Source organism: Pseudopodoces humilis, chromosome 13, assembly GCF_049639895.1.
Source record: "Pseudopodoces humilis isolate 2021_Gansu_Grassland_sample_001 chromosome 13, ASM4963989v1, whole genome shotgun sequence".
NCBI classification, from domain to species: Eukaryota; Metazoa; Chordata; class Aves; order Passeriformes; family Paridae; genus Pseudopodoces; species Pseudopodoces humilis.
In genome coordinates, this window is record NC_142212.1 from 15639348 (window position 1) to 15665595 (window position 26248).

Below are 26248 nucleotides of genomic sequence, written 5' to 3' on the forward strand. Positions count from 1 at the left end.
GCTTAAGAGGAATAAAACTTGTATGTACTGTCATTGGCATAAATATAAGAAAAGATATATAGAGATAAAATGATCTACATTTTTAGGTAAAAGGCAAATATGTTGGAGTATAGCAGTATCACCCAATTGAAACTAAATTCCAAAGCATATGATTTCACCCACCTGTCAAAAAATGCTGAATGGAAGAGCACAGGCAAATTAAACATTTTCTATTTTACAGTAAGAACAAATCAATAAACTTGTTCATTTTTACATTTATTTGACAAAATGGTGTACACAGTATTAACCTTTGCAAAATAATAATTGTGTACACACAGTGGATGGTTTTGAGACCAGAGTTAGAGACACAGTGTGTGACAGCATTGCACAAACAGTTCTTCCACAGAATCTTATCTTTCCAGTATTAAAATATATAAAATAGAATGTGACTCTTTTATTTATTGTGGTGAGGTAAACATTTCTTCCTTCAGAGCAGTGTGGCTTTTATGCACCTTCAAGAAAGCTGCTAACGATACCCTTCTCCTTCATTCTGTCAATAACTACAGACCTAGTGGCATATTTATTGCTGTTCTAATGGTCACATTTTTTCCTTGAGCAATATGTAGAGAAAGGAATGGAGAAGGAAAAACCTGCAGGAATTGATGATAGCAACCTATCTGCACTATTTGTGTCAAGAGCCAAAGATTAGTGCAGATAATTTATTTTGAATGTGACAGTTTTAATGGAAATGTCAAGAAAAATTTATTTACATTTTTCTAAGCGGAACATGGTATTGATTAGAGCTGCTCAAAAAATCACAATTAGGAATTTATTTCACAAATTTTTATATCTCTGCCCTTTTACAATTCAAGATCATAATATCCCCTCATTTGTTCGCTGTTCAAATTTATTGATGATTTTCAGCACATAATTCCTGGGCAGAGTGAGATTTGTACGAAGTTCTTTAGTTACACAAGATATTTAGTATTGCCTTCTGTTCCCTGAATGAATGATGTGTGTAACTAACAGCTTGAATTTTGACTGCTACAAAAGAGTATATAATCAAAATGAATCTTGGTCAATATCTGAGTACTGAAACTTAGGGTTTTTTTTCCTTATACATATTTTACTGATGCCTGTGAAGTCAAATACTTTAAAAATTGAGAAGTTCATTTGTGTTTTATTCCCAATAAATTAGAAATGGTTGTTGGAATTTAAATCAGATGAACAATTCTGCATGCTCCTGAGAGAAAACTGCTTCAGTTTCTCATCTTACTTTAGAACCTCACAGCAGTGACATTCTCACAAAAGAGGTTATTTTAAAAAAGTTAGCAGCCATTTCTTTAGTGGCAGAAACATCCTCCTGGAGCCCCTGTATGGCATTGCTACACCTGGAAATACAGCAGGGCATTTCCAAAAACTAGAAAAGAAATGAATCACATTTCAGTGGTTTATAGGCACGGTAAGAGTGGGAGTTCCTTTCACTACCACCTACTCAATGCCTTTTCCTACTGTGAGGTATCCATTGGCATCAACAAAAGAGAATCATCTTAAGGCAAAGCCAGTGATTTCCAAAAAAAGAAAATAAACATCATTCATTTGAATAAAAATAGGATTGTAAGCACAGCTTTTTACATTATTGTAAAAGTTCATAGAAAATATAAATCCACTGTTAGTTTGCTCTTTACAATATAAAAACATGAACGAAAATATTGTGAAATGGGTGACCTGAAAGTGTTTGATTAAAGAACAATTCTGTTGACAAAAGTCAATTATTACTTATTTTGTCTTATCATGAGTTTATCAGTGACAATTTTGGAAGGAGAAACAAAAAAGAGCTGAAGTATTACTTATTACAGTTGTGACTAACAAAATTACCAAACTTAGATAAAGACATACAAACTTCTGAAGATTGTAGCTGCAAAATTTCTGAAGCCCCACTTGCAAGCCTATGGCCTGGGTTGGCCACGTGTCTCCAACTGTTATTTATTTTATTAGATGACAATAATTGATATGATTGTATTATTATATCAATTATTGTCATCCAAGCCTGATGACTGCTTAGGAGAACTGCATTAATCCTCTGGAACAGCAGCAGGAATGATGCCTTGTGAGACACAAGTACTTTCCATGAGAATAATCTTCAAGGTGTTATTTTTTGGCCACACTTGCCACTGCCTTCTTTGCTGCATCCTCAAGGTCATTGGCAGATGTGATGGGGAGTCCACTTTCACTCAGAATACGCTGGGCTTCTTGGACATTTGTTCCTAAAAAAGAACACTGACTATAATCAGTAATTAATATTTATGAATAAATGAACATCTAGCACATCTCTGAAAAATCAGGTAATGCCTCAAACTACACATCAATTCAGTTTAGCAACAGATTAAATGAGTGCCTTAGACTCAGCTGAGAAGGAGCTCTTAATTCCAGAAACAATTGTGACAGATAATGCAATCTGATAATGGCACTTGTGTGCACAACAGGGGCTTTGTGAAGATTGGAGGGTCAATGCAGCATCCCCCAGAGTCAGCAGGGACATCCAGCAAGAGCACTGGATAATGGACCACGTACCAGGCTCTTTTTAAGGCATTTATTAGCCACAATCAGCTACAGCTAATCAGTGAGTCAACAATAACTAAAATTCACCTGTGATAACTGAAAGCTGCAAAATGGGCTGTTGAAAGGCAAAGATTTGGGTAATCCTCAAAATTTATTTGGGGTTAAGTTGGTCCTGAATATACTTTTGCATTTTTACTAAAAACAGGGAATACCAAGGTCTCTGAAGTATTCAGCATGACACCAATCCCTCCTCTGCTGCTGCATTAAATTATTGTAATCACAGAATCATTTAGGTTGGAAAAGACCCTTATGATCTCTGAGTATGACTGGAAACCCAGCACTGCCACCACCAATAAACCACGTCCCTGAGTGCCACATCCACCCCAGCTCAAGGAGAATATATGATTACACAGCACAAGGGCTCCAGTTTGTATGGAAAAAGCTCAACCTCAGTCAATAGACTAAAGCACAGGAAAGGAAAAAAATCCAAAACTGGAAAAGATAAATTTCAGGAAAATACATTTTCCCCACTTTTCATACTTTTCTTTTCTAAGAAGAGCATCACCTTCCCATTTAGTTGATCTCATTCTTTTTGGAAAAGTAAGACTAACAGAAAATCTGAATTCCCCAGAGCTTTCTGCAGCAAAACCAAGTGACACTTTTGATCACTGCTATGCTCTGCACCACAGAAGAACCTGGAGTCAGACATCCAACTGAGGAAGCAGAATCCACACTTTGGGATCACACAGTAGTCACAAGCACAAGCACCCCAAGCTGATCCTCTTTAGAATCATTTCTATCCTTCTCCTCCTCCATGCCATGTTCCTTGCTCATTTGCCATGTCAAAATGCTTAATTACTTTGTAATTCCTAGACCTAGCAAAATGAATTTTAATTATATTTGAGCTATACAGTAATTATACCCTTAATTATTAACCAAGCAAGAAGCATACTCTTTACTGTGCAACTTCCAGAATGCTCATTTTAAAGGATGACTTTTAAAATATATATTTTTTTTTTTTTCCAGACTTCATAAAACATCTGAAGTGGTATCAGAGAAGCAGAGCATTTCAAAAGCCTGTTTCATCAGCATGCTCAAGTCAGGATTGCCACTCCTGGCGCTGAAAGGGACCACAGACATCCCTGTCACAGCACTCTGTGATGGGAGAGGCAGGATCAGGAACAGAAACGTGGGACCCCATCTGCTCCCTCTGCAAAGGCACTGGCAGAACAGGTCATGCTTGCCATCCTTGTGCAGAGGACACGCTGTAGGGTTTGTGTAGGAAGGTCAAAGACATCTGAAATCTTTGACAGAAGGGGGATTTGGTTGCTTAGTAACACCCAGAACTGTACAGAACTTTTTCTACAGGAAAAAAAAAATATTATGGGCAAAAAAAGAGCATAATATTTGATTTTTGTTCAAGCTTCCTATATAACATAATGTGGAAGTTGCTGCTTGTCAGCCCAGCTCTGCACAGGGGAGGCAGAAGCCATTCCCAAGGTTCTCTTCACTTTGGAATCCCTCACATTCCTACAGTGATCCCCAACACGCCTTAAAGGTTTTGTCTTTTATTTAGATACAAATGTGATAAACATTTAAAACAGTCAAGAATGTACTGATCTCTCAAATAGGATTCTACAAGACAAAGTGTTATGAAGAGGAGAAAAAAGGAAAGAGGGAAATTTTCCTGGAAATTTTCCCACACAGAAAAAAATATAGTGCTGTTTGTGATAGCCATGTATTTAAAACTAACTTTTGCTCTTCACTAAGTGGCCAATATTAATTTACTAACGGGTCAGAGAGGGAACAATACATTGGATCTGTTCTGCACTGCATTGATTGCTCTCCACACCACTTGTCTAACATACATTACAAAATCAATACAAAACACAGGCCCCTGAGAAGGGAGGGGGAGTTTATGCAGGGAAATGAAATGATGAAAGCTGGAAAAAAAGAAAAAATCTCACTGCAGTCAAAAGTGTATGAGTACATCTTGTATTTTGTAAATAAAACACTTTTATAGGCAGGCCATACAACTAAATACACTTTTCAGAAAGCATTTTCTTTGCTGTAATTCCCGTTTTTTTTTCATGATAGCCTTTTATCTCATTGTGATTAAGTATTTTAGCTATGTGGAGAATATGGAAATTATAATGAGCCTGCTAAAAGCAGAGGTAAAAAATTAAAAATTAAACATTCCGAAAACACTGGAAACATTTTAGGAATCCACAAAGAATATCATCTTGTTGCAACAGATGTTAAAATAAACAAATAAAGAATCCCACTATTCCAGCATTAACCTCCTGCCACTGGATGGTGTCAGAGAACTGTAAACAGAATCCCATATCCAGGCTATCAGAATAATCTGCCCTTCACCTACCCTACAGACAACTGAGAAAAGGTGAAAATTTACAGGGCTGGAGGCTTTGGGGCTTTTGATGTTGCCTGGTTTTATTGTTTAGGGGTTTTGTGCGTGTGTGTTTTTGTTGTTTTGTTTTTTTTTTAACTGGATTCCATGAAGAGAATGGCTTTCTAATTAGAAGTTTTTGTCTTCTGACACATATAACTGTCAACAACACTCCATAGAAAACCTGGAAAGATGTAATTTTATCAGCATGTACCTTCAGGCTTTGTAATCTAAACATCCTCCTGCTGAAAATCTGGGTTCTGGAACAACCTCTCAGTCTGTGTAGATGCAATCCCACATGTATACTTCTGTGGACCTGAAATCTCTGCTACCAGTAGCAAAGCAAATGTTTCCAACTCATTACCAAAAAAATCCTAATGATAAATATTCTGTCTAAGCATGTCTTTACCAGAGGTAAGATTACACCAGCACATACAGTGAGAGGTTGAATGAAAATCAAACAAATAAAACACACCCAGCCATTCTCCAAATGCAGGATTTGGATTATGTCCCCTTATTCACTTGGACTGCCATAAACCCATCAGGAACAGGCTAAATGGTCACTGTTTAATGCTGATGGTTAGAGAGGATGCAGGATTCTGCAGTGCCATTTCTGGCTTTTCAGGTAAATAGCTATAAGGGGATAAGACACAGTTATATACATTTACCATGTGCCAACAAATAGATTAATAATATAAAAATACTCTGATCAACCCAGAACATTCTGCTATGACAAAAAAAGTCACAATATGCAGAATGTCAATTATTATTAGTGGCATGAGCAGGTTGTGCCCATGTTACAGGATCCCTAGCAAGGATTTGGCATGCTGCACTGCTGAGTGCACCGAGCCAAATCTCCCCCAGCATGGACACAGGCAATGCATTCCTGTCTCCCACAATCTGGAAACTCATGGCCTCTCAGGTCCCAGAGACAGGTACCGGATAATCAGGGCTGAAGTTCACCACTTGTTAACTTCAACGACATTTGAATTGAGGTTTGGCTGGTGCCAACTTTAATTAGTGACCTTTAGGTAGGGAACAGGCAAAGTTCTGGTGGCTTACACATCTCACATTTGTTGGCTCTGCAGTCAAGAGTAAACCAACTTCCACTGCCTACCTGTAAGAGACAATTAAGCTCTATTCTGTCCACTCCACTGGCCCTTTCCTACCTTAAACTTGCCCCAAAGAATATTATAATCTCTCCCTCTGCCTCATGTTTACATCCTAACAGGGAAGGGCACATTTAAATTTGTGCTGAATGTTTAAACCCAAGGTGTCTGAATAGGCTGATCTGAATGAAGTTGCAAGTGTGACTTTGCCATATCCCATTCTTCTCTCTTGACAGGCAATTTGGGATACTAAAAATCAAAAAACCGGGCACACATACTAAACTATACCTGCAAAAATTCACTTGTGTGTAAAAGATTTCTGAAGATATTAGAATATTTTAGATTCTGAAGAATACACAGGGTCACTATCACATGAATGAAAAATTTAAAAAATTTTGCATTCAGACATGTGAATAAAAAGCAACTTGTTTCTATCTGAATTTCAACATATTAAGTAGTTATGATTCCTCCCAGTCCTCCTTGCCCTATGACCAGAGAAGAAGAGAATTCATTTTTTGAAAGAGAGAGAATGTCAATTTTCCAGCATAGGAAGCAGATATCTAATTCACAATTCTTTTTTATTTTTCCCTCTTTTCATCTAACTCTGAGCTACATAAATGAGAAGCAAGGTTTGGCTTCCCCTCAGCACTCCTAGTCAGTTTTCACAAAACTTAACTGAAGTGTATTACATTTTAAAGGGAAAAAAATCCTGCATAAACCCAGCAGCAGTTACTTTTCTATCTATAGAAGATGAAATCTGGAATATGTGGTTTCTCCATTTGTCCATGAGCTTTTTAAACAATAATCCTGTGTCTCAGCTGGTGAGTTCTCTACTGATAAGGGAAGCAAACATATGTAATTATAAAGTTACCATTTTCAAAGAGGAGAGTAATCCTTTCTTTATCCACTGGTAAAACGGCTTGTAATTATTATACAACTGAGAACAAAGATTTGTCCACAGAATCCTACTAAATCAAGACAGATTTGACTGATTAAAACTCTAGTCATCAAGACACTTGTAGTACAGTGCATGTGGGCAAAAAGTCTTTAAAGTGCAGGTCACAAATCTGTTAGATTTATGGGAATAATCAGAAACCTTCTGCTGGGAAATGTTCAAAATGGAAACCCAAAAGAGTGCTTGTTCCTTTTTCTCTTTTTTAACTGTAAAATGTTATCAGTGATGTTTTAAAAAGTCTTGGGTAGTCTTATTACTTCCACAGTGCTCATAATTAATTCAAAATCCTTATAAGTTTAAATAACGTGTTGTGAGCTCAAAGAACAAAGAAGGATCCAGAGGGACTGATTTCTGAGGACCAAACATACATGTATTGCTTGGTTAGGTGATTAAAGAGGCAGAGAAAACAGCAGTGACTTGCTAACAGTTCCAAAGTGCAACATCTGAAGGCTGTAAACATCATAGCTCTTTGTTTAGGATGAACATGAGGAATAAGAAGAGGAATTAAAAAAACTTTTGAGATAAAGATTATGCAAAAGTGGGAGTTTGCTGTATTATTCTGGGAGAGAGCTTCCTAAAGAGAATGTGGTATTGCCATTTCCAGAGTCAGCAAGCAGTCTAGGAGAAACTTTATTACAGCTTTAGTAAAGAGTGAGCAGTCCTGGGAGGATGGTGACACAAGGATGTTTGCATTTAAGTCTGTATTTGACACTCTGAAGATTCAGCTTTGATCTCTGTGGATGGAGCAGCAAATGACTCAAAGGTTTCAGGCACAAGAGGAACAGGAACCTCTGCAGGGCTTTCACTGTTACTTCTGTACAATCATGGAACTATCAAAATTACAGGATAAAGGCCAAGCAAAGGCAGTGGCAGAGCCAGCAGACTGCAGATTAAAATGACCAAATTGCTCTTGTTTCTTTTACAACAGTATCACAACAGAAACATCTTGTTCATAGGAAAGAACTAATGTCTTTTTCAGTATCTTTACCTAAAAAGCAGCAATTACAACAGTTGAGAAGTCTCACAGATCTGACAGATAAACTTTTTCTCACTTGTGAAAGACAGGAAAAGTTTTTTTGCTATGACAAAAAGTGAAACAACATTGCCTAGAGCTGATAAACAATGAGATTTTATATAATGAAACTTTTCTGCTTCTAAGCAACAACCATCAGTCTCTCCTTCATCCATATTAAACTTTTTACTCAGTCTCTTAAGGTGTTGACTGGTGCTGAACCAGCCAAAGAAAATTTTCACAATTTATTTCTAAAATCCATTTTAGGGTATCTAAATTTCCCTGCACTCACCACAGCAGAAGTCATGGCAGCACGTGCAGTGCAGCATGAGAATGAGGGAGGGGAAAGCTTTGTTTTTTCCTGAAACACAAAAGGAGCATCCCCCTAACCACAGGGCTCTGTGGGCACTCTGCATCCTCAGGAATCCTGGTGAGGGTCATTTTTGAAAAGTAAAAAGCCTGATGTATTCAGAACATATTTTCCATCACAGTGTGAAAAACCACCTCAGTATTGCATCTCAGGTCCATAAAGGGATGCATTTCCTCCTTTCATCACCAATGCAGAGTGACAGGACATTTTATGCTCTTTACACACACACAAACATGAATATGGATGGTTTTGAGTAAGAGGCCTTAAAACCCACCAAGAAATCTCTGTTTTCCAAACCTACTTGGCCAAGAAGAAATATTTTCAGTTTACCAGGGCTGTGTGCTGATTGCAATCAAGGCACTTTTCACTCAGTGGCAGAAGACTCTCCCTCCTTCAGGGCACCTCTCAGAAATGAGAGGCAGAACTCCACACCCAACTGCCATTAAAGTCTGTAACTGACAAAGAGTGCTTGTCCTCCCCTCTCTATGGCTTTTTTGTTTCTTGTGAAACGATGTTGGATGCACTAAAGAAAAAATATTCCTTACCATTACCAAATCTTCTGGTTTTTGTTGGATTTTATCTGGATTGGGCATTTGGGAAGAACACATTACAGTAACTTATCTCTCAAAAATATGGTTTTCTAACATCTTTCTTTTAATTATGGCACTGATGTAAATTTAAGGAAACTATATTTTGCTGCAGGTTTAGCAATAATGGAATTGCATTCAGTTAAAAAAAGAAAAAAAATATGGAAAATAAATACCTTCCAGTAAGCATAAACTTGTATTAAAATAATTCCTATGTGCATTGCAAATCTTACAGGCAAACTCATAACACTTCCATTGCAAAATCTGATTGCTTCCAGTACCATCAGGGACCACAAATGCAGAAATATGAGTTTATTGACTTCAGGTTGTGCTATGGCAGAAGAATCAGACATGCTCTTATTGTGTGGGACTGAGCTGTTTAGGAGAAGCAGAAATTCTGAGTGAACTCCTGAGAACCTGAGGGGTGATTGTGGTGTGAATCCAGCAGTGCTCACCTTCCAGTCTGACCACCAGAGGCACTTTCAGCTCCAGCTCTTGGCAGGCTTTGGTGATACCATTGGCTATGATGGCACAGTTCACAATCCCACCAAAAATGTTCACAAGGATTGCTTCAACCTGTAGGAAAGAAACCAAGGAGGAATTGAGTGGAGTCATGTTTATGTTTTGATTTTGTTTTTTAAATAAACACAGCTAAAAGATCCAAACCAGGATACTAATTTCCCTCTGTCAGGCACATTCTCATTTATGGAAGGTACAAGCCTCACCTCTGCACTCAGAGAACTTGAGTCTGAGTCTGTTGTTGCTCCAGTGTACAGCAGTGATTAATTGTCTTGGTCTAAACTGGCATGGTAAATAATGCCATAATTAATTTACAAAAATAGGGGAATTTTTACCTATAAACATAAAGACCTTAAACACTCTATAGTTTTTTTTATTTTTAAAATGTAATGAATAATCATCAGAGGTTAGAGCTCAGAAAACACAGGGTATGAATTTGTGATGCACATGCAATGAAATATTTATGTGGACACTTCACAGAACAATCTGGATCTTCACTTTATCACAAGCATGACAGAGGAAAGCTAATATACTTGCCCTGACTTGATAAAGAGGAGTAAAAATCCCTTCTAATTAACAAGGAGAGGCATGTAATGAAGAGCATTCATTACAACAGGTTAACTGATAACCTCAAAAAACTGCTATTCATCAGTTTGTGGAAACTGCAGTTTCTCCATCCAATTAAATTGCCCTTCACAACATACAAGACATTAACACATAAAAGATATTAATATGATTTCTTTCCACTTGGTAAGGTAGCATAATACTAAGCCAAGCCCAAGGCTCCCATGGCTCATCATTTGGAGGATGACACCACAGGGATGAGCCCTGCTGCTCCTCACTCCACACTGGGGCTAATCCACAACATTTGGGGTGCCCTACAAGAAGCTTCTCTGGGTGTCACAAACAAGCTTTGCCAGACTTGTGTTGACTCAAAACAGGATAAAGAAGGGATCAGGTGTGAAGGAATGAAATATCACTGCATTGCACTGGTGCATGATGTCAGCTGCAATTATGCTTAACTCACTGCACCAGAAGAAGGGATTCACTTTGCCCAGCTCCAGGTAGCCAGGCTCATACCAGCACCAGGAAAATTCCCTGCAGCTACACACGTTTATAGCTCTGCACAATCAGGTTTTATATCTCTCCACAGACAAAATGTGACAATTAACTCCTGTGATGTGCACTCACACATGCAGAGCTCAGCACTGGCAGTAATACTGCCATCCACAGTACAAAAGGAAAACAAAACATCAACAACAAATGCTTTACTTCCAATAGGACAGGGACACCTTTCACTAGGCCAGGTTGCTCAAAAGATGATGCATTTGCAGTTCATGGAGCCTGTGTATGGCTCATGGTATGGCTTCATCATCCTAGGCAGAGCACAGGCACCAGAAGGAAATTTATAACCCAGTCAAACAAGAACATACAATTTAATTGATTTTATAACTCTTCCTTACAGTCATGTTAAATACATGCATTTACCAGTTAAGGGTTTTCTGGATTTTCACTTGGTGATGCCATTGAAGTTCCTTATTTCACCTTTGTGTTATAAAATCCTTAACCCTGCAGAAGCTACCAAAAGAAGGCCCTGTCTCTGCCTTGCTCCCATTGCTTGTGCCCACACAAACATTCCTGGTGTTAGGAAGTAAAACCTAAGAGGAAAAACAGGGCCCTTCCAACTCTTACCCATTAACCCTTATGTCCCAGATCTCTCCATGCAAAACACTTTGGTGTTAAAACATCCTGGTGATGGATTCTAACAGTGCCACAACAGCACTCCACCCTTTCTAATACATCCATCTAATTCAGGGACATTGCACCAGACACGTGACAGATCAACTTAACCAAATGTGTTTACATTATTAGAGATAAGGAGGAGGATTTTATGCCCACTACAGATATTTTAATTCCTAGTGCAGACTTTTTCATTTAGGGATCTGCTTTTCAGCTTTCAAGCTGAATTCTAATCATGTCTTCTAATCCATTGGCAGCAAAAGGAAAAAAAAAAATGAAGGAAATTAGATGCAGCTTGGATAATTGATGTTTGTGTGCTTGGCTTTAATAAAAATACACTGTTAAATTAGAGAGGAGTCTAAAAGGATTCAATCAATAAGAAACTGAATCAGGTAGGGAATTCGATCTTGGGTTTTATCGTAATCTTCCAAATAAGCCAGAAGATCAGTTCAAATGATGCTGAGATTCACTTTAACTCTGCTGAAATCTGTGAACATTGTTTATATATGCTTCTGTAGCCTGACTCGATCTTGCATTTCCAGCTGAAAGAACTTTAGCATTCAGACACAGTGGATGGATGAAGAGGTTTTCAGTGTTTCATGTGCACAGAGAATGCACTATCTCTGTATTATTTAAGTCTGTGAGAAAAATAAAACTCCTGTAGCATATCAGAACCATTACATATCCACAAGCTCAGCATCTAATGCCTATGGACTATTAGACATATCAAGGAGAGGGCGAACTGCCTGCATACAAGAAGGTTACTAAATAGCATCATTATTCTAATAACCATTTTTAACTACCAGAATGCCTTATAAATGTTTTTTCCTTTTAATTTCAGCAACATTACTAAGGAAACAAAAGGTAGTAGCATATCCAGGGGTCAATTTTGAATGCAGCAAAACAACTGACAAATGTGAAATCCCCACAAAATGTACTTGCAACTGATTATAGATTCCTCTGGAGAAATAAGGGAACCCACAATGTCATGGAAAGATCACCACCAGTGTTGGTAAAACCCCACAGTCTCCCAGGCCTCAGCACCAGTGCTGGGAAGCCAAAGGAATAGAAACTGAGTTCTGCACTGTCACTGTTTTCATGTCAGATGTGGTGTTAAATCTTTGCAAATACCGCAACAGCCATTAATCCCACAGCTCCTAAGTGCTGTATGAACAGCTATGCAGACACAGAGTATTTTCTCTAGATATGAAAGTAGATATATTTATGGATAGCTGTATCTATGTAAAATCTATGTCACTTTATTATTAAAATGAATTGTTTTCATTTCCAGTCACTTTTTGATAAAGTCATCCTTGACAATACCTGCAATTCTGCTTTGAATGTTTGGCACCAAAAAAGCCCCACGCTGCAAATAAATGTAACTGTGTAGTAACCAAAGTAATGGTGTTAGGAGATTACTGCCAGAATTTAATTGGATCACCAACATGTTCCACAGGGCTGCCAGGTTCCACAAAACTAAGAGCATTTCAGGTAGAGCAGAAGCAGCTTTAGCATAGCTGGCTGCTTTCTAAAATCAGATAGTGTGTGTGTGCATTTACTATATTCTCTTATTATTAATATTTTCTCTAAAAATGTTCCCAGCCTTAACAAAACGCACGCTGAGATGTGATCATCACACACTCAAAGGATGAACAGAGGCAGCACCATAAGGCATTCCACCTTTCCCATCTATAAATCCATACTGGGGATGTCTTGGCTGTCTGCAGCTGCTGCTTCTCACTCTGCTGACCTTCTGAGCCTGCACCAACCACACCAGCACGCCAAAAGATGGAGCACAAAAGCTTGACACTGGCAAGTTGTTGTTCCTCTTTGATTTCCCACTTTTGCTGTCACCACAGAACAACTACAGCAGGTGTAGGATTACAGTGTGCTGCAGCACCAACAGGTCCTTCCTGTAAGGCAAACTCTGGATTTCACACAAAGCAGACATCCAAACATGGATGAAGTTGAACTGAGGTTTCACCAGCCTCATGAGGAGATGACCCAAACATGGGCAGTCCCATAAAGAAGTTGCCCTGCTTTCCCTCTCCCTCTCCAACCCATAAACAACCCCTCTGCTGTCCCTAATTTCTGCCCCTGTATTTCTGAGAACCTTTTTCACAAGCCTCCCCACATTATCTCATCTGATGACATCAAAGACTTGTGACAATTTCCAATTATTCACAGTGTCCTGTGCATGCCTTAAGACTTTGTATACATCTTTTCACACAGACGCATGACCATTCACAGAGCGAACTATAAATATTATAAAATCACCAATATAATCTCTGACCTTGCAGGAAATTGTGACTTTGAAGTTCAATCCCTGTATTTTAGATGAAAACAAGCTATTCAGCAACTGTCAGTAAAACTATAGCTGCAGCACATTAAAAGCTGCACTGGCAAAGAACATCCTCATGGTTTGTCTGATTGAAGTCTGAAAAAACTCCACCTTTTATTTCAAGCAAACTGAATTAATTTATTGACCCCTCCTAGCTCTTTCATCAGCTGGAAGTGTACCCAGACAGTCCAAAGCAGATGGTATTAGTCAAGTTTCCGTCTCCAGGATGCCACAGGGCACATCTATGTGGAAGACAGTGGGTTTGCATGGTACAGCTGGCAAACATGTTCTTGCTTGGAGGTTCCTAGCATTTCTTGAGGTTAAAACATGCATCGTGTCTCCCAGTCTTTCTGGTCAGCAGAGTCATATTTTGTGTCTACAAAAGCACATTCAGCTCACTGCCAGGCATTTGTTTCTTCCCTCCTCCTCCCTTCAACAGAATAAAGAGCAGTGGAAGGATGATATCTCAGACCACTGAAACATGTCACAGGCTGGGGGGATGCTCACGTTGCTGGATGCTGGAACACAAGCAATGAAGATCCAGATGCATTCCCAGCCCATGGAGGGAAAGCCAAGGTGCTGCCACCTACACCTGGGTCCAGACATCCAGTACTGCAAACATCCAGAAGTCTGACAATCACTGCCATGTAAAACTTTTCATATTCCCATTCTGATTTTCAGAGATGTTTTACACCTCAAATCCCAGGAAATCCCAGTTAAAATAAGATTAAAATAAGTTAAAAATAAAATAAAATAAAATAAATTAAATTAAATAAGTTAAAAATAAATAAGTTAAAATAAAAATACCTTTTAAGAGGTAGATAGCACTATTAAAAAACCAAACCACTGGGTAAAATGGGATACATAAGCTCTTCACTTTGAGTCTAATGTTGTGCATTGAATCCTTCCTATGAGCCCGCTGGTGTTTAATATTCATTCATTCATAGTTTACCAGATTTGTTTCAATGTGAAAGAAGCAGATTATATCCAAGTCTCAATACAAAGTAATAAAATGTAATAAAAGACAGATGCCCACGGTTGTGTCTTCACTCTTTATCCTTCTGCTCCAACAGATAAGTCAGATGCAAACATTTTTATAGATCTCTGTATTATTACAGCTTGGACTACAGGTCAAATGTAACTTTTTCTTATTTGGTTTTGAAATATTACTGTAATCCTCTATCTTTTTATATCAGATAACATTTATGGTTCATTAGAAAATAAAGATTATCTGAGCAGTATGAAAGATTTGCAGTATGAAAGATTTACAAACACAAAAACTTTTGCTTAAAACACCCACTAGAGGACAGTGCAATTCAATGTGGAAAAGGGATATAAATATCTCTGGAGAGCAGAGCAGGGTTATTTTTTCTACTTAAAGCCAAACTCTATGAGTTAACTTTATAAAAATTATGCAAAATATCATTCTGCTTCTTTGGGAATGGAACTTTGAATGTCTGAAAGTGATAAGTTTAAAGAGGTTGAATCAACAAACAGAAAAGTAGGAAAGCTTGCAGTCGGATGAAGAAATACTGATACAATGCAATTTTGAATGTCTTGCACTCTTCTAAAACAGGTCAAGGTTTAAAATTCACTGGCAGTGCACCCTGTTGCCCTGGCAGGGAAGGGACTCTGATCAACCTCCAAAACACAATTCAGATTTTTCTGTCTGGGGAACCCCAACTGCTAGGTAGGAAAAGCAGATTAAGGATTTTGTCCAAAGCTAATTTTCAGTCTGCATTCAAGAGGTTCCTGAGCAATGCAAATCTCACTGACAGCAAATACCTGGTTCTGCCACATCCCACGTGAAGCCCCATTCCTGGGTGACAGGTGAGAGAGCAGTACCTGGCTGGCACTGGAGGGAAGCCTTTTTGAAATGCAACTCCTTAGTGCCATGCCAAGAGTCCCAAATACCACATTTTTGCAAAGTCAAAACATTGTAGGTCCAGTTTCTGGTATGCTGAAACAGCTACCTACAGTTTCAGCCCTTCCTGCTTACAGCAAATTCAGGATCTAGAACAGGACAGAAATTTTCTGGCTTTTGCTGGTTTGAAAACAATTCAGCAACAATCCTCTGGTATCTGATCAGATTCCAGGTTGTGGCCCTTCCTTGGGGTATGAAGAACAGGCAGGCCAGGAGGGGTCTGGAGCAGGGAGAGCTCTGGTACTCTCCAATATTAAAGATACCCCCCAGAATGGACCACCAGAAACATCCCTGCTGTAGGATTTTGTCTTAATTCTCTGTAGCACTGACACAAAAATAAAAATTAAGGGATCAGAGCTCATTAATGGAATGAGATGAAATGATGACTGGCAAATTACACATCAGAGTACCACAGTTGAAACAGTCCCCAGAGACTTTCCTTCATTCCTTTGCTCAGCCCAAAGCAGTGCATGTTTTGGGAACAGAAATATTCCAATTCCATTCATACAGCCTCCTTCAAATTCCAAAATATCATGGCAGGCAGCAGTGTGATCTCAGGAACCTGCACTGCAATGAATTTTAGTGAGAAGTCTCATGCCAAGCCTGTTTTGGGAACATTTCCCCATCTGCAGGACACAGACTGTGCCCACCCTGAGCCTGGCACAAACACAAACACACAATAATGCATCATTCCCATGCATCCCTTGGTCTGGGATCAACTTGAGATGTATTTGGGAAGCTGCAAACCATCCCCTGCTTCCTGTGCCTGTGCTCCCACCTGGCCAGGCCTCACTCAGGTCCTGTCCACACACACCCCACGTTAATGCAGAGCAGAGTTAATTAATCCAACCATGCAGCCATGTTCTTTCACTGATAGAGGGCACAACCAGCTCTTAATATAATCCTTATTTATGATAATAAGGGAAAAGAATAAAGAGAGGGATAACAAAATGTTGAGACCACAAAGTACGATTCTGAAGTATACCTGAGAATAAGGAGAATTGCCTTTAGTGCTGTTTTGGGGACATAATGCAGCAGGTAATTGATAGAAAAATTATATTTTTGGTGCAAATATGGCAGGATAACTTTTCTACCAGATCATGTGTATCTGGAATAAATTTGTTCTAACTCTCATTTAATGTGATGAACCCCTGGATGAGCAGAGCAGACTTCAAAACAATCTAGGGAAGACAACCACCTACACAACCACATATTGCAAGACTGAAAAAAATACACATCATCGGTTCTTGTGCATCAGATGAGAGTGCAGTATTTCAGACTGCCTTTAAATTCCTCTTTGTGCACCCAGAACCAAGGGCAGTTGCATGTTTGGGACTGATTTGGGGGATATGAATGCAGCAAAACCGAGATGCACCCACACCTCCCCTCTTTAGGCACAGGCAGTGCACACTGGTCATTAAATACTCAGGGAGCTCCTATTGAATGCTCCATATTAGCATGGTAAGTTATAGACACCCTCCAAACCCACTCATCCAGGACAGTTTATACAGCAGCATGACTGCAAGTAGTTCTTCCTCAACAGCAAAGTCTATAAAAATTGATCCAATATTTGCTGAATTTTGCCTCTGCACTTCAGATTAATTTCTCAGAGGCACACCATACACTTTCTCTAATGTTTTTACTGTCTGAAGTTTCAATTAGATTTTTGCTAAGCAATAATCAGCTTTCTGAAAAATAATGCAGCAGTGTCATCATTATTGAAGCATGTGACACAGGAGGCAGCAACGTGTCCTTGTTATTTCAACAACGTGTTCTGCCCCAGGGTGCCTCTGTGCACAGTTTCATCATCCTTTATGGTGTGTTAAAAGGCAGAAAGGTCAGACAAGTTTAAATCATTTGAACTAAAAACGTGCAATATTCCTCAGAAGAGGGAGCACCTGGAGAGCATGGATATATGATGAAATGGAGCTGGTGCAGGACACAATCCACAGCGTGGGCTGCTGCCAGATGAGTTGTTCAAAGAATAAGTTACACTGGATGCTGTGCTGTGGCGTGTGGCACACACCTGGCAAATTACCAAAGCCAATGTTGTTAAATGGCACAATCACAAATATCCACAAGGCTTGGATAAACAGAACTGCTGATTTGATGAGTTTCTGTTTAATTCAACAGCCAGTTAAAAATGTACGTGTTACCAGTTTGGAGACATCTCAAGGTGTGCCTTCTCTCTTCTGGTTTGACTTTCTCCTAAGTCCAGCTAGAATGTGCCTTGCTCCAAAGAGAGAGTTACTTCATAATTCAGGAAAGGAAAAACCAACACTAAATCACCAAAAACCAAAGCCCCACTAAGATCTGAAATCTTGATGTGTATAATATTTGAGGTCCACTAGTGAAATTTATTTTCTGAAAGGGAAAGTCACCAGAACCTATCTTTATTTCCTCTTTAGAAACAACCTTGGAAATACAAATACTATGTTTATTTGGAATATCAAAGTACTAAGTAAAAGCATCCATCACATGGAAAAAGAGAGATGAGGAACAGTTATTCTTGTGCTCTAAAAAGTTTTGGGATCTTCCTCCTTCTCACCTGAGAAACATCCCTGACTTCTACTCCCCATGCAGAAGAGAATGAAATGCTATAGAAACTATCTAGGTCAGGCTGCTTTTCTTACTGAGAGAATGGAAACTTTTAAAAAGGAATTCTGTACTTCAAGAAGCTTAATTAAAATACAAAAATGCATTGTCATGGGTACTGAACTGCATATACACATCTGAAATCACCAAATAATTAAAACCCGTTCTTTTGCAGTAACATTGTAGTCATCAAAAATGTGAAGTGCTGTCCTCATTAGGTTCCAAATTACTACCACATAAAAATCAGCACACTTTCAACGTGTAGTAAACCAATGCAGAACTAGTAAAACTCAGAAAGGTACTTAGGAGAGTGATAAAGACACTGGACAAACTTTGTATACAGAATATTCTAAATAAACCACAACCTTCCATCTTAGGAAAAGAAACAGAAGGAGGATTCAGAGCCAAGCCTTCAACTAGCAAGGGAAAAAAGAAACCAGGTGCAACCATTTTGTACCAGCCTCCAGGTAGTTTTGTTTCTTAGTCCTTAATTCTTGTAACAAGACAGTAAAAATACCAAAGGGGTCCTTTTACTGTTGTTTTCAAATAGAGCATACAGCTACAGTTAGAAATACTGCCACGGGATATTGGTTATGTCAAAAAGTTATATGAGTTGAGAATATACAGCAACAAATTCCTGGAAAGAAAACAACCAAATACTTGTAAATACAAGAGTATCAAAGATCACTAAGAAGCATCCTCAGACACTTGTCCTTGTCTTGTGCTCCTCTTTACCTGCCTCTGGCTGCTGCTGGAGAAAATAGATCAGATCAAGACAGGTCCAAATCTTACTCAATGCAGTTACATTCTTCCAGGAAAGCACAACTTACATTTCTTTAATACATCTGTGCTACGCATTTCCAAATTAAATCACAAAATAGTTGGTGTCTGAGTCATATGTTCCTTTATCAGTTTCACTGATTACAAAACTGTCTCATCTCAGCAATTACCACTCAGCATCAATCAGGAACGTGGCACTGGACAAGTGATTTGTGATTTTGATTACTTCTCCTTTTATTTTAATGCAATTAATTCTTTGCTCCTTCCAGTCCTTTTGAGGATCAGATCCCTGTCAGAAGATGGGTACAGAAGTGAATGCCCATGACTTTGTCCACATAAGAGCTTACATGTCCTATTCCTCTTGCTTCATCCACCTCTGGTGCTCAGCCAGAGGGGAAGGAGCTTGTTCCTGGGATATTCCAAGCTTCAGATGGAACACAGCCTAAGCAGAATTAGGAAATTCTCCCCCCACCTTGCTAAACTCAGCCTGCACCATCCCCTGACACCCAGCAGCTCACGATTCTCCCAGCAAACAGGACTTGCTGCCACCTCAACATCAGTGAGAATTTTAGTTCCAGAAATGCCTCTTCCAAAGGCTGCCCACTCTGGCATTATATATTAAAGACATTCGGCTCTGGACAGGACTGATAATGATCTTTATCTTCCGCAAGGTTTCTATAAAGGAATTTAAACTAAAAAAATAAGTGACAGTTTAAAAATTAATGGCAGTTATAACATCCTCACAAATAGGATGCTAAGCTAAGATCTGAATTAGTGCAAAATGGGATGACTCAGGAGTTTACAAAGTGGTTCTAAATACTTTTTTGGACTGTCTTGCTACTTGCAAAATCATAAAATGCAACTTTACATTTTTTTCCTTATAGCAAGGGGGAAAAGATTAGGCTGAATCTTTGACAAGTAAAAATCAGCAATGCCACTCTGTCTTCCTAATAATTTAACTTGTTGTCTTCATCTTCACTATACTTTTTTCACCTATTTTCTGCATTAAGAAGAGAATCACCTTCAGAGAAATAATTATTCAATAATAATCTCCCATCCACTTTTCACAAGTTCATCAAAGTATCTTGTAATAAAACCAGAACTGAATGTTTTAGCCACAAACCCAAAGTGATATAATCAGCAAATCTGAACTGTGAAAGAAGTTATAGAGCTACATTAAGAAACAGATGGAGTGAACCTAAAACAATCACAGATAAACCAGCATAAAGGAACTTAACTTTAGATTAATCAAGGTTGAGATGCTCAAGGCAACCATGGCGAGTCAAGCACATTAAAATTAACAGGAGATGCATGTAAATCACAAGATGCTTCTTCTATCTCACTCCAGTTCTGTACAGAGCAACACATGGAATTGTAGGTGTCCCTGTTAACCATATTCCCTTGCTTCACAAGTGATTTTGCAGTATGATCAAGGAAAGTATCCATCAAAAAATGGCTCTCCTAGACTTGTTAACTTCAATGAGACCTGGAAAAAGCTTATGAGGATTTAAAGCTCTCACATTAAATTGCAAAAAAAATGCCAGAACAAGCCTCAAATGTATGCTCTCATAACACTTGAAACTAAGCATGATGAAAACAAACAAATAGCCAGCAAATACTCAGTTATACAACCAACTACATTTCACACAGGCAAAAGCTGTCACTTGGATTCAGTAGCACTTTTTCTAAATTCAGATTTTCTGCTGGTATTGGCAACTTAAACGTAAATCCTTGGTGTAGGATTCCAAAGATACAAAGAGACAACTCACAAATAAAAATTAATTCAGACCCTTAATATAGTGCAAAATTCAATGTCAATTTTTAATGCTAAGCACACAAGTCCAGCGGTGTCTCATACCTTTTAATGTCAAAATCAGATAAGCAAGTACATCCAAAATATATCAACAATTTGAAAGCATGAAAGTAAAGTTGCACATTTATATCTTCTCACTGTGACATTATTTTATTCTTTTAATTTCCTGCTGGATGATCCACAAAAAGGAAAAATTCACATTGTTAGAATCTATTTCCTCACCTGAGAAACACACTTTGTTTTCCAGTACACACAGTACCAAGACAAACTTGTGATCTGGGCTAAACTGTTTTAAGTGAATTGAAAGTCTATATTTCAAAAGAAAACAATGCAAATGGTAATAACCAAGGAAATTATTGCAGGCAGAAACAGTTTAATGCACACATTGCATGTAGTTTTTGTTAATTACTTTTTAAGTACTTAGGCACAGTAGTGGCTAAAGAGGAATTACATAAAAGGGAGATTACATAAAAATGTTTCAGTGGGTGTTTCAAGCTGAGCCACAGTCTGTAAAAGCAGTGCTGATTAACCAGGACAGCCTTGGCTTCACTTTCAAGCCCCTTAATGTCCCACCATAATCTCATTCATAGAATGGCTTGGGTTGGAAAGGACCTTAGAGCTCATCTCACTCCAACCCCCCTGCCATGGCAGGGACACCTTCCACTATCCCAGGCTGCTCCAAGCCCCATCCAATCTGGCCTTGGGCACTTCCAGGGATCCAGGGGCAGCCATAGCTTCTCTGGAAAACCTGTGCCAGGGTCCTGCCATCCTCACTGGGAACAAGTTATTTCTTATATCTGATCTAAAAGTGCCATCTCTCAGTTTAAAGCCATTCCCCCCTGTCCTGTCTCTCCATGCCCATACAGAAAGTCCTTCTCCAGATCTCCTGGAGCCCCTCTGGGTACTGGAAGGTGCTCTAAGATCTCCCTGCAGCCTCCTCCTCTCTAGGCTGAACAATCTCAGCTCTCCCAGTCTGTCTTCATAGCAGGGATGCTCCAGAATCAGATCCTCTGGCCCTCCTCTGGACTTTCCCACCTTTTCTTTTTTCTAGCATCAACAGCATAGATTCCTGCCTGGATTCTGTCTGGACAGATGATGACTGAACTGCTCTGCTACAAATCTCTGTTCCAGATGTCCTTCCTTTTTGCATGGAAATCATCACAAATGATGTGTGAGACATCAGCCCAAAGAATTCTACCACACTTTGGGGAACCAACACATAGTCAAGGAACTTGAACTGAAAAAGGGTTTCCTGAATTTGTTATTTGATTTGATAAAGCCATCTCCCAATGAAGTGTGGACACTACAAACCTCAAGCTGAGCACTCTTCAAAGCCAAGATACCCTGCAGCACTCTCAACAGCTCTCACCTCAGTGACACCTTTGAGTGTTTACAAAGCGCAAACAAAAGGACTCTGGTTTACTTCTGCCTAATTAAAATGTTTTAAAAGAATTTAATTATAAAATGCCAAACTACACAAATGCAAAGATCTTTCCTACAGAGAATTAGTGATGAATCGAATAATTTTTTTTTTTTAATCAAACTGTTGGCAAGCGGTGTGGGTTTCCTGTTAGTAAACAACCATATGAATGCTAAACATATTTATTCACAACTTGACACCAAATACAGCTCTGTAATTAATCACTTCCCTATCTAAGTCAGAAAAAATAAACCCCCAAACTTGTACCCCCTCTTATTATGAAATAGTCAGCTACACATAAATGAATAATTATCTGAATTATCAACTATCTACAGATGTGCAGCTCTTTTCAGCCCAGACAATGGCATTCCCCTGATGCAAACTGCTAATCCCACACACATTCTCTTATTCTTTGTTTAAAGTGAGAAAATCTCTTTACTTATTAAATATGCTCAATCATGGGCTATTAAAACTATTGTTTCAGGTTATCTATTAATTGCAGGCTTCCCTGTCTATATTCACTGCTAACTTGCCACCCCTCTTACAAATTGAAAAATGCCTGCCTGAGTGGGTAAAATGTTAAAGGCCACAGGTTAAGACTAATTCTGAAAAATAAGGTAACTCTTAAGTTGTGAAAAGTTGTCACTGGAATTAACTGCTTGAAATCCTGTCTTATTTTGAAAGGCTGAGTTTCAGATATAAAAAAGTACTCACTAGAACTTATTTAATTTCAGGCTTAAATAATTTGCAAGAATATTGTTTTCTATATCAACAAGATGTTTAGATCTGAAAGGCTGGATGATTGCACTCCCTGTAAGACCTTACTTTAATCTTCTGAAATACTAAGAGTTAGCAGTCAATATGAAGACAGAGGAAACCATTTTGCTCGTGGGAAAAGACTAAATTTTTATGGGAATATTATATTAATCCAAAATAGACCAGAAATGTAATCCGCTGCTTGAATATGGTTCTGAATGTAATGGCAGCATTTGTATGCTTTTTTCTCCACTTCAATAGGAAAAATAAATGTACAAGATCTTTACAAGCTCAGTACATTCAAAGAGAATAAAAGTCATATGCAATTATAGTGACCAAGTGACATCTTTGACAGACAAAAAACTGCTGATAAAATAAACAAACAAAAAACTACGACACACAAAATGCAGGACATGGAAGATGTGCCAACACCTGGACTAGAACAGCATGATGCCACCTCTGTCTAAAAGGTCTTTTTCATTATAGTGAACCTTGAACTAACAAAACACCAAATTTCTTACAGACTTGATCTGAGATTACTCCAGAAATTTAATACAGTAACTTAAGAATCAATGATTTTGTTTGAATACCTGTAACTCAAGTACAGTATTCTCTTGGTGTTATGGGAAGAGAAGTGGGAAAGGCGGAGAAACAATTTAACTTTATAATCCATGAAGTCAACAAGAATGATTCTTGAATAACAACAGATAATAAAACATTCATTATCAAAGTTTCACTTTGTCGTTTGTCTTCAGTGTCTGCAGCTGACAGATACACTCATTTATAATCCCCTGCCAGTTGCAAACTGGCAAATGCTTTTGAATTACTCCCTCGACTTGAGCCTACAAATTTAATTGTTTCCACAAACAACTGGGCAATGTTTCAAGACTTTGCTTCAGGACACCCAAAAAGTCCCATATTTTACCTAACAGACAAACCAATGGGCTGCTCCCTGGCATTTCCTGGTTCTGTTCAGAATTAAACACAACCAGGATGACAAATTTAAGAAGTATCAAAAAAATCTCTTTGCCCTAAAAGCATCTGACTAGATCCAAATTTGATCCAAATTAGAAGCATATCTAAATCTCCAAGGACTTTCATTAGGTAGTTAAAAAAAATGGTGTGTGTTTAAATCTGCTCTACTATATGTAATTAACCAGAAATACTTTGAACAGAGTGAAAACTGCTGTTCATATCAATGAAGAAAATGCTGTCATCAGTTTTGTTACAAAACTAAGAGTGAAAGACTAAACTGAATGAAGAAGAGTTTATACTTAAACAGGAAAAAAAAAAAATCACCAAATTAAAGCCAAGGTAAATGGTACAGTGATTACTGCATTGCTCCTTTCATTTGGGACTATTCTGTTCATATGGAATTCAATAGATTGCTCACAAAATCCTCTATGAGCACATGATCAAAGCTATCTCAGAAACAGGATGATTACCAGTCACAACTCCAGGCAACACACTGCTGCAGACAAAATTGATGTAAATCAGAAATGAGAAGCACTGGAAAAATGTGATAGGTCCTTGTTGAAACAGTCAGTACATCTCTCATAAATACTCAAACACTTTACAGTCATTATTTCTTGATTCTTTCAACCAGATGACAAACCCCAAATATTTGGTTAATAATATATCAAGAGTCCTTAGAATTCAGAATTAAAGAATGAACTGTGTCAGCAAATTATGGCCACTCATGCATTATGATTGAAATGCACATGCATTTCCCCTTTGCAAGAGGTTGCCAAAGGAGTAACTCAATGTGGAAGAAATAGCTTTGCCAGAGAGTAAGAATAAGACAGCCTGGATCTGGAAAACAAAGTAGGAAATGAAAAGTTTAATTTAAAATATGTAATATTCAGCTCATCAGAGACAAGAAAAAAAATCTCATGCAGAACTTCATTGCAATGGATTCAAATGTAAACAGGTGTGGTACGTGACAGACAACATAAATATACTTGTATTTCATTAATCCTTAGCCAATTAATATATTCACTCATTCACATAAAGAGAACATTATTTTATAGTCACCAATATCAAAAGTACAATGATATATTAAACAATTTAAAATAAGCCATTGCTATTAAATTATAATCTTATATCCATCTTTCCAAATATATTACACTTTACAAATATATTTAACATCTTTATAAATATATTTAACCACTCCAAGCATATGGATTTTGTAATTGAAAAGTCAACACAACATTTTAGCAAATTAAAAAAAAAATTAGAATATTTTAATTTTTTTTTTATTTTTGGTTTATAATTGCCTCTTCAGGGGTTTCTTTAACCCTTCTCTTTTAATTAGCCATCTGTTAAAGGTTATCATCAGAGATATAATAACTAGTAGAGATGACAATTCTGCATCAAATTGGCAATATTTTTGCTCATGTCCTGTGTTTATTGATTTTGTCATTCCTTTCCTTCAAGGATGGGCACTTGGAGTACAGGAAGCTCATGGTATTGGTGTTTCAAGGGAGGCTTAGACAACATCACCCTTTAATGCAAATTGCCAAGGCAAGACCAAGGCCTTGACTTTCACCAGGATGTTTGGATTCTTGGTTTAAATACACCTCAAACTGGCCATTGTTTTTTGCACTAACTTAGAAAGAGCCCTCATTCAATGTCATGACCTCAGTTATTTTCTGGACTGGTCTTTAAGTTTCCATAAAATCTCCCTTCCTGCAAAACAGCTATGGTTCAGTTAACCACCATCATAGGCAGCCTTTATTATTACCTGCTAGGCTTTGATTACCAGGACTTCAGCAAATCCAATATCCCTGATTTTCTCTTATGGCTGCAGCTGTGAAAATGACTTCTGGAGAGCACTGGAACTGGCAGAAAGTGCCAAAGTGGTTCTACACTGAGAGCTTGCTGCTCTTCCTCTGGTATAAAATTCACACACAAGTTACAAAGGTACTTCTGAAATAATTGTCCACTCTTCAAGCTTTGAAATCAAAACCCAGCAAGTCCTTCTTGTGTCTGCCCAAAGCCTTCCACCCCACCCAACACTGAGGAATTACAACCCTACTTTATGCCCCCCATCTTTTATTTGACAAATGAACTCCACAAACCCACGTAATGGCAGAGCTGTGAATGCTCACAGTTAACAATGCTTCATGTGAGGAATGAACTGGAATTCTTTCAAACATTTTACAGCCAAACAAACAAGGATTGACTTATTGTTCAACCACAAACTGTAACTCCTCGGTCAGGATCTACATTTAGCTACAGCCACTGGTTACAGTGTAGGCAGGACAAACTGTTTTAAAGGACAGAATAATGCAATAATTCAGCCTGCATATTGCTGAATGTGGATGTCACTAGGATGTTTGGTTTTTTACTTCACTCACTGGTAATTTTCAGGCCTTCC

At 38.2% G+C, this 26248-nt stretch overlaps 1 protein-coding gene across 1 annotated transcript in view; it reads right to left on the bottom strand.

Moving 5' to 3' along the window:
* Positions 1–234: 234 nt before the first annotated feature.
* The window catches only part of SUCLG2 (succinate-CoA ligase GDP-forming subunit beta), a 109792-nt gene continuing 83778 nt past the window's right edge, over positions 235–26248 (bottom strand). Inside the window, exons 10-11 of the mRNA XM_005522007.3 lie at positions 9437–9557; positions 235–2246 (exon numbers count right to left, since the gene is read on the bottom strand). Coding sequence (XP_005522064.1) covers positions 2131–2246; positions 9437–9557 — 237 coding nt within the window. The 3' untranslated portion in view covers positions 235–2130. The remainder of the gene's footprint in view (positions 2247–9436; positions 9558–26248) is intronic.